This window comes from Impatiens glandulifera, chromosome 1 (assembly GCF_907164915.1).
Source record: "Impatiens glandulifera chromosome 1, dImpGla2.1, whole genome shotgun sequence".
NCBI classification, from domain to species: Eukaryota; Viridiplantae; Streptophyta; class Magnoliopsida; order Ericales; family Balsaminaceae; genus Impatiens; species Impatiens glandulifera.
In genome coordinates, this window is record NC_061862.1 from 50,523,756 (window position 1) to 50,540,728 (window position 16,973).

General features: G+C 33.1%; 2 protein-coding genes across 2 annotated transcripts; both read left to right on the forward strand.

The window, feature by feature from the left end:
- Positions 1 to 801: 801 nt before the first annotated feature.
- LOC124922399 (S-linalool synthase-like) lies at positions 802 to 2,551 on the forward strand. Its single transcript, XM_047463132.1, has 4 exons — positions 802 to 1,142; positions 1,386 to 1,587; positions 1,663 to 1,883; positions 2,333 to 2,551. Exons 1-3 carry the CDS (start codon positions 809 to 811, stop codon positions 1,778 to 1,780), a joined length of 654 nt encoding a protein of 217 aa, XP_047319088.1. The 5' UTR covers positions 802 to 808; the 3' UTR covers positions 1,781 to 1,883; positions 2,333 to 2,551.
- LOC124927478 ((E,E)-geranyllinalool synthase-like) lies at positions 1,817 to 8,675 on the forward strand. The gene is made up of 10 exons (XM_047467898.1): positions 1,817 to 1,883; positions 2,333 to 2,505; positions 2,652 to 2,695; positions 2,769 to 2,886; positions 2,985 to 3,103; positions 7,102 to 7,200; positions 7,308 to 7,523; positions 7,611 to 7,740; positions 7,985 to 8,230; positions 8,325 to 8,675. The coding sequence occupies exons 1-10, from the start codon at positions 1,817 to 1,819 to the stop codon at positions 8,673 to 8,675; spliced, it is 1,563 nt and encodes a 520-aa protein (XP_047323854.1).
- Positions 8,676 to 16,973: the final 8,298 nt, after the last annotated feature.

Below are 16,973 nucleotides of genomic sequence, written 5' to 3' on the forward strand. Positions count from 1 at the left end.
ATTATGAGATAATTGAAAAGAACTAAGAATTAAATGCTCACATATGAGGTCAGATAATTTTAAGATCATTGGGTATTATGACTTCGATTTTTCAGGATGCCAAAATAGTCTTAATTTAATTATAAATATAATTATTACAATTTTAATTTAAAATATTATTAACAATTCTAATACAGTTATGAAATAAATTAAGAATAAACCCTAAAAATAGAAAAATTAACTTTTGCTTTACAATTATTTTATATTTTATTTTCTTATAATTAATTATTTAAACTAATTAAATAAAAGTAGTAACCGATGAGAAAAATTGAGGAATGGATGAGAGAAAATGGCTTTGACATTAACGGGAAAATAAAAAAAAGTATCAAGAGGTACAAGAATGATAAATTTTATTATTTTTACAGCAATCAAATTAATCATTCTCTTTTTTTATTTTTTTCTCTCAATCGTTCCTTTTTAAATAAATTAATTAATAAAATACATAGTATAATTAAGTTTCATATCTTAAGTCAAAATATAATCAATTATTTAAAATATATTAATAAATTATTATTAAACAGATTTAGATTAAATAAAAAATAGTGATAACTCATTTTTTTGGGGAAAATTATGACCATTAGCAAAACTAAGTATTGGTGTTTGAAATTATCTCTAAAAAATAGTAAGTCTATTATTCTCTATATAAATAACAACATTTCCTAATGGTCATGATCATGACCTAGATTTGCAATACTTGCTCACTCATAAACATCAAAGAGCTACTAAGCATCTTTGAGTATTAATACACGATCCATATTAATTAGATTCCATGGAGCCTTATTTTTCTTCAATTCAATCTCTTGTGGGTGAGATCAAGAGAGATTTGATGCTGTCCTCAACCCTCAGCCATTTCCCAACAACGTTTGTTTCCCCATCAGCTTATGAAACTGCTTGGCTGGCCATGATTCCCCAAGACCCACAATCAATAAAGGGTCCAATGTTCAAAGGTTGCTTGGATTGGATCATAAATAACCAGAAAGAAGGAGGGTTTTGGGGAGAAGAAGACCAGGAAGGATATCCCACCATTGATGCCCTTCCCTCCACTCTAGCATGCATTGTTGCTCTCAACATGTGGGCTGTTGGCAAAGAAAATGTCACTAAAGGTATTTACGTACAGTCACTAAAATCAAATCACTTATAGCTAAATATTTTGGTTCACTATAAATGTAGTATAAATTTCCCCAATATTTTGTAACATACGACTAATCAAGTCTATAACTTGTACTGTTGTACATACTATTTTGATGGGATTTTCACCATAATTTTGTGGTCATCCCTCTACAAATACTATTTTGCTTAGGTTTTTGATTAACGAATTCTTTTACATATTTAATTTCACATTTAAGGGCTGGTCTTCATCCATGGATATTCTGAAAAATTGCTTATGAGGGCCAAAAATAGTTATCATCAACCTCCTCGCTGGTTAACTATAGTTTTACCTGGAACCATCGAACTTGCTCAGTCAAGAGACCTTAAAATTGAGTTTAGTCTTGCTTTCAATGAAATGGTGTCTGAATTGTTCTTCCACAGGCAGAAAATTCTTGCAACGTAAGTTAATATTATACTTTTATTTGTCTCTCATTTTTTTACGAGCAATTAAACATGATCACCCAATACATGCAGGGAAGTGCTTGTGGACAAACGCCACAACTTTCCATTAATGTCATACCTCGAAGCGCTTCCAGCATCGTATATAATAAAAGAACAAGATGTGTTGATGAATTTGAGTGAAAATGGGTAGTTGTTTCAATCTCCATCTGCAACTGCATTCGCGTTTATGGCCACTGGAAACCATAAATGCTTGAAGTACTTAGAGTTTGTAGTAAAGGAATGTGACAATGGAGGTACGAATTATTAAACAGCCTTTTTTTACCTTAAAATATTGTACATTTAGATAGAAAAATACCGTCGTTAAAGGTCTTTAACTACACAATTATCTTACACTCCTTATTATATTAGGAGTTCAAAAATATAATATAATATTTATGTAAAGGAAATTAGCAAGTAGTTATATTGAGATTATAAAATAACTTATATGCATGTAATCTTTTTGTTATTCTATAAAATTTACTTTATAACAGTATCAAACTGATTAGGATATTTTTATGTCTTCTCTGCAACTATATATAGATTATATATAGTCACAAAAATTAACAATAAATTAGTTAAACAACAATAGTAAAATTATAGTTGTTAAAGACCTTTTAGTGACAGAAAAAAAATGAGCAATATTAATTTCAGTGGTTAAAGGTGTATTTTACATAAGTTGAAACTAGCTACCATATATTTGCAGTTCCCACCATGTATCCTCTTGACGAAGAACTCATCAAGCTGTATATCATCAACCAGATACAAAGATTAGGATTGGCTGAGCATTTTGGTGAAGAAATTGACCAAACTTTAGAAACTATTCATAAAAGTTACAACAACCACGAATTCACCGGAGACAACACCGATTTTACCCCAGTAAATATTTATAAAGACAGTCTCGCATTTCGTCTTCTCCAAATGCATGGCTATAACGTTACACCAGGTCTCTTTTTTTTTATCTCCCTAACTTACAAATTTACATGGAATATTGATGAATGATAATGACATGAAATTCATTTCAGATAAATTTTGCTGGTTTGTTCACAATCAAGACATTATTTCCCACGTAGAAATTTACCATGAACAATACATGAGTGCTTTGTACAACATTTATTGTTCCTCCGACCTAATATTTCCAGAAGAGTGTCAATTAGAGAAAGCAAGATCGTACACTATAAGATTGCTAAGAAAAGGCGTTTCTTCAATAAAAATGCCAGCGAAGATAGTCTTGTTGCTTTCCCCAATTTGAAAAGTTTGGTATATGATATTAACTCTTCGATTTAAATTCATGTGTACGATTTATTTTATCTATGTCAGAATAGCTGTTGATGTCTTTAATGTTTAATCCACTGTAGATTGACCGTGATTTGAATGTTCCATGGATGGCTCGCCTAGATCATCTTGACCACAGGTTTTGGATTGAAGTTAACATGGAAGCTGATACCTTATGGGTTGGCAAGGCTTCTTATTATAGGTAAGTTGGTATAATTAATGACCCTGAAAACACATCGATCCTAAACAAAAAAAACAAAATTTCTAAATGTTACAAATATGACAGGTAGGTATATATATATAATTGGAAATGTTTATTTTCTTAAATTTCAAAATAAGGCCTTGATTGAAAACTGTAGCCACCCAGTTTTGAAACTTTTATTAATTAAGTGTGGCTGACACTTGGCCAGTTCCAGCTCTATTTTCCAACTTTTCTCTCTTTATATATATCTTCAAAAAAAATAGAATATTTTAGAGAATTGTTGTGAATTTTTTACAAAATTTAGAGACATAGACATGGCATTGATGAATTCATCTATAATGACATAATGAATAGCGATAAAACATAATGGATCGTGATAAAAAAAAATAATTGTGTTAGTAATTAGTTATAATATTATCTTAAAAAATAACAAAATTTAATTTTTTAATTAATATGCATTATTTTAAATTGATTGACTTTTGTTAGTTTCATCAAATTCAACGTGGTTAATTAATCGGAAAATTTGTATTTTATTATTAAGGATTAAATACCTTATAATTAATTTTGTCTAATATCTTAAGACAAAATTATATATTTACAAAATATTTTTTTAAAGAAAATATAGTATCTCAATCTTAACAATAATGACAATATTTTAAAGATGAACATCCATGTAAATATGACAACAGAAATGTATTTGATCTTGTATTTTAAGAGTTTTTTTTTTTGGGATTTTGTCTAAAACAATATTGTTCGATAAAAATTAGGTTATTCTAGTTTTCTCTTTGAATATCCACTTGACACCAATAGAATTTTGACCAGTTGGAAGAAAAGTGAGTTCTCATGTATTGTTTTTTCATTGAATCTCCTCTTTCATGGTTTGTCTCCATTTCTTCTCTCTACTAGCCTCTTTAAAACTCAAAGGCGTTGTTTCGGCCAAAAGACGAAATATAAAAACATCATTCATTACCTCTATATTCTCATAAAGTTCTTTGATAGTTCTCATCCTTCGTGATCCTTCATTAGGGCTTTCACTTGACAAAGATGCACCTGAAGATGTATTCGTTGTCGTCGTAGGAATTGCGGGCTGCCATGTTTCTTCTCATTTGTTGTCCTCATCGAAGATATGGAAGAATTCGTTGACGGAATCTTCATTAATTTCCCAATTCCAATAAACATCTTCATAAAAAATCACATCACGGCTCATAACAATCTTTCCGTTGACAGAATTATAGAGCTTGTACCCCTTTCATTTTTTGTCACAGTTGATGAACACAAACTTCTTGCTTCTATCATCAAGTTTGGTTCTCTCTTGCTCCAGCACATGCTTGTAAGAAATACTCCCAAAAATTCTTAGGTGAGATAAATTTGACTTCTTTCCGCTCCAAGATTCAATTTGTGTTAGGTCTTTCACGATTTTAGTTGGACAACAATTAAGGAGATACAATGCATAAGCCATTGCTTCCGCCCAACATTCTTTTGGAATCTTCTTATGTTTCATAATTCTCCGAGCCATGTTCAGGATTGATTGATTCTTCCTTTTAGCCACTCCATTTTGTTGTGGGGATCTTGAAGCTATGAGGGAACACCTAATGCAAATTTCTTCACAAAAATTGTTAAAGGTATCAGACGTAATTCTCCACCACTATCGGTTCTCAACGCCTAAATCATATAGTCAGACTCTTTCTCCACCAAAGTTTTGAAATTCTTAAAAATATCAAAACTCTTAGATTTTTCTTTAAAGAAATAAACTCAAGTTTATCGATTAAAATCGTCGATAAAAAGTAAGAAATAATTATTTTTACCATAAGACGATGGTTTGATCGGTCCACATACATCGACATGAATTTTAATTCAAGTAACTTCGTTGTTCTTGACGGTGCTTACTTTAGACAATTTTTTCTTATGTGTTTTCCTAGTAAACACGCTTCACAAAGTTGATCCGGATGATTGATCAAAGGAATCCCCTTCACCATTTCCTTTTTACACATCATTTTTAGGCCACCAAAATTGAGATGTCCCATCCTCATGTCCCAACACTATGCTGGATATGTTACAAACACTTGTAATCAATTTGGCCTTTCGGTTTAAATAGGGAGCGAAAACAGTCAATTCTTCGACATTGTCACCTTCGCAATTTGGTTAGAGCTTCCGTCTCGTAGCCAAAGATTACGATCCTTCATTAAAATTTGGTAGTCACTTTCCATGAGTTGTCACTAACTCAAAATATTACTTTTTAATTTAGAGACATAATACACATCGAAAATAAACTTGTGTGTATCATCCTTCAACCGAATCAAAATGGTACATTTGTCTTAAATCTAGATTTTCAAAGCATCTCCAAACGTGATATTTCCGGTTACATTTTTCTCAATCTTAACGAATTTTGACTTGTCGCCACACATGTGGTTACTCATACCGTTGTCAATATACCATTGAATTTCTCCTCTAATAACTTTTTGATTTAGCGCCAATAACAATGTCGACTCCTCCGTTTCTTTCTCATCTGTTAGATTGACTTCTACTTTCGCATTCTCGGCATATCAGTAGTCACGAGCATAATGATCAAATTTGTGACAAATGTAGCACTCAACACACGACTTTTCGTATCCCTTCTCATATTCGTTATTTCCTTGTCCTCGTCCACATCCTCTTTCTATTTCTCTTCCTCTATCACTACCTCTTGAATATCCTTGAGCCTTTTCATCATTCACTCTCTCGACGTCTAGATTTCTGCTTTGTTCTCGTCCGCCACCACGAGAATAACCTCAACATCGATGAACTATTCCCCCCTTTTTAGCAAACGAATGTTTAACTAGTAGGGATTGCTCCAAAGGCTCTTTCATGTGTTTGTTCATCCGTTATTCGTGCACCCGTAACGATCCATTTAATTATTCGATTGAGAGTTTCTATAAATCTCTATTCTCTTCTATTGCAACCATAATATGGTCAAATTTTTGATATAGAGAACATAAAATTTTCTCAATTACTTGAATGTATTCTATGCTTTCACCATTTCACTTCATCTAGTTCACGATAGATAAGACCCGCGTGAAATAGTTTGAAATACACTACGACGTTTCCTGATGAAGAGCTTCAAATTCTCCCCGTAAAATCTGAAGCCACGCCTTTTTACCTTAACAACTCCTTTGTTAGAATTTTCTAAAATTTCCCATGCCTCCTTCGATGTTGAGGCATTTGCTATTTTCTCAAAAGCAGCATCATCCAGACATTGGTGGATGATAGAAAGGGCATGATAATCCTTATTTTTGTTCTTCTTGGATGCTTGAATTAGGTCCGGCGTCGCATCTTCATCAGGTTCGACAATCTCATCACTGACGATTTCTCATGCACCTTGGGAACAGAGTAACGTCTTTACTTGGATAAAACAATTATCATAGTTGTCTTTCGTAAGACGTGGATATTGGAACATCAAAGACATCATTGCCATGATACTACTCTGTTGGAAATGTTAGTGAGTAATCGACGTATTCTCTCATAAACTCAAGATAATAAGATTGAAAAAGGGAAAGAGATTTTATTTTGATCCTCTTCCTACAAATAGAACTATTCTATGTATATTAACACAAAAACTCTTACACGTCTAAAATCTTCATAACTTTTAAACGGTTAGAATTATTGTTTATTAATAAACCTATTAAATAAAAGATAACAACTTTTAATATTAATTAGACTTTTAACTCTTCAATTTGTTAATTAATTTTATTTTCAACCTTCTCCTATTATTAGCAACAAAAAAAAATATACTCATTTTCTTATGAAACTTGCCGAAGATACTAGGTGCCTTCCGCATGAAACAACGTCTACAATTGCTCCTTGATAGTTTTGGATAATATTTTTATCTGAAAGTACTACTTAGTAGATCTTGCAAAATTTTATCTTTTATTTGTATTTCTAACCTAAAAATATTGAAATTGCTATTCAATGCCATTATAATATCATTCTATAAACAAAAGTTGATTTGAAAGAAATTTCAGGTTGCTGCCTCTTCAAAATGATAAACTAATACAACTTGCTGTGAGAAATTATGAGTTTCGGCAGTCAATTTATAGGAAGGAACTTGAAGAACTCAAAAGGAAAATATAATTTCCTATTTTTTTGCATGTTTAATTGGTTTCTTAATTATAACGATTCCTAATTTCAACAAAGCATTAACATATAGTATTATTGATCATCTCAAAAGGTGGTCTAAGGATTGGGGTATAACTTCCATGGGATTTGGTCGCGAAAAATCTGATTACTGCTATTTTTCCATCGCTTCTGCCACTTCGTTGCCCCATGACTCTATCGTCCGGATGATTGTTGCCAAGAGTTCCACAGTTGTTACAATTGCCGACGACTTTTTCGACACAAAAGGTTCTTTAGAAGAATTGCAGACGTTGACGCAAGCTTTTCAAAGGTTGTTTAATTTTTTCCATCCTTTTATCATTTTTTTAAATTTTTTCTCTCAAATGCTTAAAAATCTTCCTCTATAATCTATATATAGATGGGATGGGAATGATTTGACCAGCCACTCTAAAAAAATATTCGATGTAATCGACCACCTCGTGACTGATATATCGACAAAGCTCCACCTTCGAAGCGGACAAAACGCGTTGGAAAACCTTCGCGAAATGGTAATAATTAAGAGCTTAAATGTGTAATTGATGAAAGAAGAATTGGCGTAGCAAAATTATGCATGCAGTCTTCATACTAATTTTGAGTGAATGGTAATTGGTTACATGAGTTGTGCTTGAATAAGCATGTAATTAAATTAGCAAGATAAAAACAAAATTAACTTTTTTTCTAGAAAATTAAAACAGTTATTTTTTTGATAGAACTTAACATCAAATTTTAATATAATAATAACATTATGATCAGTGGAGGGTAACAATTGCTTCGTGGATGAAAGAGGCGACATGGAGCAAAATGGGATATGTTCCATCAATGGATGAATATTTGGAAACTGGTACGATATCCTTCGCCATGAACACGATGATTCTCCCAGGTGCTTGTTTCTTGACTCCCGGTTATCCGAGCAACATGCTGGATCCCTCCAACTATGAACACATCACAAACTTGCTCATGGGAGCAACGCGATTGTTGAATGATGTCCAAGGCTATCAGGTACGATGAATTAATTAGTTAGTTACTATTAAGTTATTTAAAACTAGTGTGCCCTTAATTTATTTGTTATACATATATAATTAACAAAGCGCAGAAAGAAGAGGAGGAAGGAAAAAAGAACTTCGTATTGCTATATTTGGAAGAAAACACAAATGCTTCGGTTCTAGAATCGATTGCGTATGTGAAAGAAATGATTGATGGTATGAAGAAAAAAATACTCAAACATGCCCTGTTGGATGGAGTTGGAGGTTCACGCCAATTGCCTAAAACATGCAGAATTTTCCACTTATCATGCCTAAGAATTTGTCAAATGTTTTTCAACTCTCGTAATCTATTCGAATCGGTTTCGGACCTCGCTCACGATATAAACATGGCAATTTATATCCCACTACCTTCAAAAATCGATACATCTAAATTTGTAATGGAAGTTAAAAGGCTGAATTGAGCACTCTACTATAAGTTCTACAAACATTAACTCAATTTATGTTTTCTTAGTTTCTTTCTGGCCTGTGACCGATTTAGTAACTTGTTTGATTGGATTATGAATAATACATTAATTGTATCTTTAAATGTAGTTATATATAAATGTATATATATAAGTTTAATTCTCAATACAAAAATAATTATGTGTTTGTTTAGGAAACAACATGAAATAGCTTAAAGGAAAACGTGTTACTGAGACATATACCTTAATTTGTTGACTCATACATCTAATCATTTGTACTTATAACTCAGGATCGCCATATTAACCGGGCGCACATTCTCGTTGTTAAAAGAAAAGAGGTTGACACTAGAATACACATCGCTACAACATTTGCTTATCCTATTTCCTGGCGTTATTTTACTATGCGTCGGTGAACTCTTTAGCGACTGTTTTATGCGAGGACAAAAATTATTTAACACGGGTTGTTTTGGTATGAAGCATTTAAGACAACCACATATCTTATTATCTAGTTGATATATTATTTATCAATAAATTTGATTACGTTTTTTTAAAAACATTTGGTGGGTTGTTACCCTCATCAAGCCCTCTGTAACATTCCACGTCATTATATTTTACACCTCCACTTGAAAATATCTCCAAATACCCTTAAAGAAGATAAAGAAATAAAATTAGCTAATGCAATGTTTATTTGGAAATCCATGTTAAAATTTCTTTATGGCACTAAAAGCTCCACTACTTAAGACTGAGAAGAAAATGGTGCAGGTATTTCTTTCTTGAGCTCCTTTCAAATTTTTAACAAATTTATATCTTTTTGTTTTTTTAATAATGCATTTTTCACATAACTGATGGCGAACACTCCAATTTTATAATTTGACCAATTTACTCTTATATGACCTAATTTACTTCAAGTCATCAAAATCTGTCCACTACAACAAAAACATACTTTCAGCGACTCTTATATGCCAACGCATATTAAGCGTCACTAAAAATTAAAAGAAAAAACATTTAACACTTATACTTATTGTCACGGGCTCAGTCTTTTCACTGACGATCCGTGCGGCACTAATTACGATCTTCGCAAGAACGAGTAACTAGTCTGCCTTACTCAACGCAACACTCGACGTTTAATAGAATTGACACAAGAATTCTAGAGAGAGAGAGAGTAACTCTTACAAAGAATAGTATTATATTACTCGAATACTTTGTGATTTACAATGTAATACCTCACAGGTATTTATAGGATTAATTCTAGCTATTACATTAATGACACACTAATTTAGGGCATTCCTTATAAGTGTCAATCAGTGATGCACTAATTAAGGACATTCCTTTTAAGTATCAATCAGTGATGCGCTAATCAAGGACATGCCTTTCAACTCTCAATTAGTGATGCGTTAATCAAGCATTTGCCTTCCATCTATAATATTCCTTACGTTGGGCTTAAGCGGGCTTAAGCCTCCTCCTCTTCTTGGGCTAGGAATATTGGTTCGTGACATTCTCCTTAAGCCTCCTCTTCTTGGGCCAAGAAGATTGGGCCGTGACATTCTTCCCCACTCAATCTGGCGACGTCCTCGTCGCTTCATCCTTGTAGGCCTGGATGGTGTCTCCACATAAGATAAAAGTTTTGAGCGACATGCTGGCTTTCCAACCCATTTCTTCTCTAAGAAAGGGCCTTCGTATTTCCTCACAAGCCCCTTGTGAACTTTGGAAAATTGTCTCTCTTGATGGAGGAGAAGTTTTATTGTCACTCAGTTTCCTCTAAACTCCAAGTGTCTTCTCTTCTTGTCCTTCCATTTCTTCATTCTTTTGGCGGTCTTGGCTATTTCGCACTTCTCTTCCTTGAAGGGAAACTCCTCTAGTTGCCTCTTCAATTCCTCTAATTTAAGAGGTTTAGTGCGATAAAGAACCGTCACCGATGGTTTAGTATATTTGACTACCTCTTCTCTGTGATCCACCTCTCTCTTATGGTGGGATTTCTCTGATAATCTAGTGGGTATTACATCATGACCTTTCTCTAGGATAGTTGAAACTTCTGGAGGTATCTTCTCTTTGGATGCTTCTTTCACGAGGACAAAAGATGATGGGTAGGCCTTCTCCACACTTTTTGAGAGTTGCATGTCAGATAGGTGCCTAGCTTCTCTCTTGTTCTCTCTTGTTAAAGGTATTGTGCGAGTATTACATTGCTCTAGAATGTACATCATATTAGCAGAAGAGAGTAATATGCCATTTACCTTGTCAAGGAACTCTATGCCTGGAACCATTTTGTAGTCGTCCATATCAATAATGGAGAAATCCAGAAGGCCGGTCCACTCCCCTAAGTTGATTTTTACATTACGAGCAACTCCATAAGTTGCACTTGGTGCCGAGTTGACTTCTTTAAGCCACCCTTTCTCCTTAGTGTACTTGATCCCCAGTCTTCCCGCCTCCTTTACCTCTAGAAAATTGTTGTTGGCTCCCGTATCCAACAAAGCTTTAACCATGTGATTTCTTACTTTTGTCTCCGCAAATAGTCGTCCTTTCTTCGCGGACTTTGTCTCATCAAAATTTGCAGTAACAGCACTAAGTAAGTTTAACGACCCCAATCGAGCTTCGTCGTGAAGGCGTTCTTGCTCCTTCATCAATGCTGATAGTATGTTCTTCATAGGGCACTCTCTTGCTTTGTGCGACCCTTCACAAAAGAAACATTTTATCTGGGGTTTCTCTCCACGTTTCTCGTCCCGATCTCCTTTACCATTGGATTTGATAAACTTATTGGGTCTTCACTATTATGGAGATGGTCTCCACCATTTTCCCCATTGTCATTCCTCTCATAGGTCGACATTGGTTTCTCTTGCCTTCTCATCTCGACAAGAGATTCAGCCACAGCAATTGCGGAGCTTAGATCTTGGACACTACGTCGTTCCAATTCCAACTTCGCCCACATTTGTAGACCATCAGTGAAGGCAAACAAGGCTTCGTCGTCTGAGTAGTTATGGATCTCAAGGAGAGTAGCGATGAACTCCTTGACATACTCCTTCATACTCCCTCTTTGTGAGAGTCGTCGCAACTTGGCCCTTGCTTCTCGAATGGCATTTTCAGGATAGAATTGTCTCTTGATTTCCTCCTTGAATTCACCCCAGGTATTGATAGAACACGTACCTTTTTCAATGTCGCTACTCCTTCGCCTCCACCACAGCATTGCGGTATCTTCCAGGTATGTCATGGCAGTATCTATCTTTCTCGCCTTTTCTACTAGGCCAAGTGCTTTGAAATACTAGTCCAGACTCCATAGGAAGTTGTCAATCTCTTTCGCATTCCTCTCGCCTAAATACGCTTTAGGCCTTGAAACGTCTATCCTTATCGGATTGGGGACTCCTACAGCTGCGCGTCCGCACTCTTGCGCAACCGCCTTCTTGAGTAATGCCACATCCTCTTCGGTAGCTTGTAACTTAGAAGTCATTACCTCGAGTTTCTCAGTTAAGATACTGATTTCACCAAGGAGGGTCCGCTCCACGATCTGAGCTTGCTCTTGACATTTGGACAAGCCTTCGTTCAGGGCACCTTACATTCCTCCTCGGAGCTCGTCTCTCTCCTTCTCAAGCTTGACAATGCGTTCCTCTAGGTCCCCGACATTATCTTGTCCGTACGCCACGGTGAGTTCTACCTTCTCCAGCCTGGCGATAATGTCAACGATATCATCTCTTGATCTTTCTCTTTCTTTGGTAGCTTTGGTTCCTCCCGCCTGAATTTTGCGAGAGTTCCTACTATCTTCTCCGGTCCCATGGGGAAGATTCTCTACTTCGTCCATGACCTTTGAAATTTCGTCCGATCTCTTCGTCATGTCAACTCTGATACCAATTGTCACGGGCTTAGTCTTTTCACTGACGATCCGTGCAGCACTAGTTACGATTTTCGGAAGAACGAGTAACTAGTCAGCCTTACTCGACGCAACACTCGGCGTTTAATAGAATTGACACAAGAATTCTAGAGAGAGAGTAACTCTTATAAAGAATAGTATTATCTTACTCGAATACTTGGTGATTTACAATGTAATACCTCACAGGTATTTATAAGACTAATTCTAGCTATTACATTAATGACACAATACTTTAGGGCATTCCTTACAAGTGTCAATCAGTGATGCACTAATCAAGGACATTCCTGTTAAGTATCAATCAGTGATGCGCTAATCAAGGACATGTCTTTCAACTCTCAATTAGTGATGCGTTAATCAAGCATCTTCCTTCCAGCTAGAATATTCCTTGTGTTGGGCTTAAGCGGGCTTAAGTCTCCTCCTCTTCTTGGGCCAGGAATATTGGGCCGTGACATTATGCAACCACCTTTATTTTTTATATATATAAACTTTGTTAAGAATCTTATAATTTAACTATTTTAAATTTTTAATATTTTTTATGTTTTATTTTTAAAGTTTATAAATATTTTATTTCACTATATTAATTTTTTTAAAATTAAATTTGACTTAAAATTTAATTTTTAATTTTTATATATTATAATTATTATTTTTTTATTAGTATTTGTATTTTATTTACATATTATGTAAATTTAATTAAAAGTTAAAAATAATATAAACTAAAAATAATTTAATTAAAATAATAAAAATTTAACGCATATCTATATTTATCTCTCTCTATATATAGATAGATAGATATATAGATAGATAGATATGATGCTTAATTTTCAAAATATCCGGATTGTCGAATCGAGAGTTGTGGTTAATTTGGATATATATGTGAGAGTAAATAGATATTTGAGTTGGATTGTGGGTTGACTCACCCATAAATTTAAAGTAGTTAAATTAAATTAAAAATGCTATAGGTTTGTTTCAAACATTTAACCTAACAAAATAAGTACAACCCTTTAACCAACTAGGCTACTAAGACTTTATATTTTAAATTCATCACCAAATTTGATGAACGCGAGACGTTTTAACAATATAAGTTTAACTTTTTAACTAACTAATTTATATATATAATGATGCTTAATTTTCAAAGTGTACGGATTGCTTGGTTTTGAACTGTGGTTAATTTGGATATATGTGAGAGTAAATTGATATTTTGGTCGGATTGTGGATTGACGACCCGCCCATAAACTTAAAATGGTTAAAATAAAATAAAAAATTATATATATATGTTTCGAACTTACAAGATAACAAAATAAGTATAAACCTCTAACTAACTAGGCTAATAAAATTTTATATTTTAAATTCAACATCAAATTTGTTGAACGCGAGACGTTTTAATAATATATGTTCAACTTTTTAGCTTACTAATCTATATATATATATATAAATTCCCATCCTTCAACTTCTCTAGACTAGACTTTGGGTTTTTTGAACCAAAAAATTTCCCCTTTTGAATATTTGAATTTGAATATGATCCACCACGCGCGGGTTCAATCCCCGTCGTTCGCCCATCAATAAATGGACCATTTGTTATATATAATGATACTTAATTTTCATAGTATTTGGATTACCAGATCGAGAATTGAGATTAATTTGGATATACATGTGAGAGTAAATGGATATTTTGGTCAGATTGTGGCTTGAGACGTCCATAAACTTAAAACGGTCAAATTAAATTAAAAATGCTAAAGGTATGTTTCGAATTTGCAACCTAACAAAATAAGTACAACTCTTTAACCAACTAAGCTAATAAGACTTTATATTTTAAATTCAACACCAAATTTGATGAACGCAAAATGTTTTAACAATATAAGTTCAACTTTTTAACTAACTAATCTATATATAATTATGCTTAATTTTCAAAGTGGTCGGATTGTTGGTCGAGAGCTATGGTTAATTTGGATATATATGTGAGAGTAAATGGATATTTTGGTCGGATTGTGGGTTAACGACCCACCCATAAGCTTAAAACGGTTAAAAATAAAATAAAAAATGCTATAGGTATGTTTCAAACTTGTAACCTAACAAAACAAGTACAACCCTTTGACTAATTAGGCTAATAAAAGTTTATATTTTAAATTCAACATTAATTTTGATGAACGCGGGATGTTTTAACAATATAAGTTCAACTTTTTGAACTTACTAATCTATATATATATATATATATATATATATATATATATATATATATATATATATATATATATATATATATATATATATATATATATATATATATATATATATATATAATGATACTTAATTTTCAAAGTGTCTGGATTGCTGGGTCGAGAGCTGAGATTAATTTGGATATATATATGAGAGAGTAAATGGATATTTGGGTCAGATTTTGGGTTGACCCGTGCATAAACTTAAAACGATTAAAATTAAATTAAAAATACTATAGGTAAGTTTTGAACTTGCAACCTAACAAAACAAGTATAACCCTCTAATTAACTAGGCTAATAAAATTTTATATTTTAAATTCAACACCAAAATTTGATGTACACGGGACGTTTTAACAATATAAGTTCAACTTTTTAACTAACTAATATATATATATATATATAATTTTTAACTAACTAATATATATATATTTATATATAATGATGCTTAATTTTCAAAGTGTCTGAATTGCCGGGTTGAGAGTTGTGGTTAATTTAGATATATATATTTGAGAGTAAATTAAAAATGCTATCACATTTTAACCGTAATATTTTTCTTAATTTTTATATTATTACTCGTGATTTTCAAGGGTTATTTGCTAATATTTTTTAAAATTATGAATCAGTGTTTTTTTCTTTTATATATCTGTAAAAAAAACATTAAACCCAATTCATTTTCCTTCTACGTATGACCAATTCGATTTCTGACCTAATCGGTCATACTACATCGGTCCCGGCTCCCACTCTTCAGTCCATTGTCCGTCGCACGCTCGAGGTTAGTTTAGTTACGTAATCCATTACCTTAGTTCTTTGTTCCTCTTCTCCAATGCTGTATTCAGTAAGAAATTGATTGTATAGGGATTCTCTGGTGGTTCCATTTGATTTGTCTATAATACCAACTAGAGCCTTGCAAGATCCTATACTTATACCAGATTGTAGTTCAATATTTAAGAAAGGTAAATAGATGATATGTTATTGATCATGTTGTTTTTAACAGTTGAACAGATTATGAGAATTCTCTTTGGAAACCGTAAGTATGTCTTTTGGAGATCTGTTTCCTTCATTTATCGTTTTAAAATCTATTAGAAACTTGTTATTAGGTATCTTGATGTACTTCCAATTACTTTTAGAACTCCACTTTGGTTTAATGATGATGAACTTCTCGAGCTTAAAGGAACAACACTTCATCGAGCAACAGAGCTTCAGGTCACCATTTCATTGTTAGATTTGTTTCTCTTTTCAATTTGATTTGTTACTAGAAAGTTTTCTACAGAGAAAAAGCTTACATGCTATGTTTGATTCAGATTATTGGGTGATATTAGAGTTTTAAAGTGGAAGTTAACTTTTAAAATCCAATTGTTTTTCAGAATTGTTTGCTTTGATGACTTTCTCTAGAAATGTATTATTTCTAAAAGGTGATTCAAGTTCATTTGAATTTCGATAAGAGCGTGTTCTTGATAATATGACTGTTAGTTTTCTTTAAATTGCACCATTCTAGGGAAAATTCCATATTCTAGTCTCATGCTTTAAGTATTTCCCTTCCGCATTCATATGCATTTCCACAAGTGGTTGAGGATCAAAGTTCTGAAATCCCTTGTGGTAATATAAATGTCGAATCATCACCTACCAGTATCCATGAAGGAAGTATGTCATGTTCTTGACCAAAATTTTTGGTTTTGTGTCTGATATTATCTTTTCATTGCTTCTCGGGCATCTGATCCTAAAAACTTCTTTTTTAGGAACTACATTTGCAGATGTGATACAAGAGAGACTACTTGCGTGGAGGGTCTTGTACTCGGAATTAATTTTTGCAACCATGGTATTTATGATCTCTTTTTGACCTATTTTTTTTATGGGCAATACAAATGGGCCTTTCTGGTATGTGTTAATTGGTTACAATCACTTTTGAACATTGCCAAAGTAAAAAGTAAGTAAATTTGTTTGCATTTGATATGAAAAGTGTGATTAAATCCTTTTATTGTAAAATATGTAAAAAGTTGTAAAAAAGATCGATTATGCCACATAATTTGTTTAGATCAAAACTTTTTGCCAAATAATTTTTTTTTACCAATTTCTTTTCATAGAAAATAGAAATCTTCATTATCATGATCGACTCACCTAGAGTAGTTGAACTGATAGTAGTCTTGAAATAAATGGTTGAGTTCCCATGATCCTTCTTGAAAGCACATTGATTGAAATGTATTACAGTTAGTGAGATGTTGGGCTAGCCCC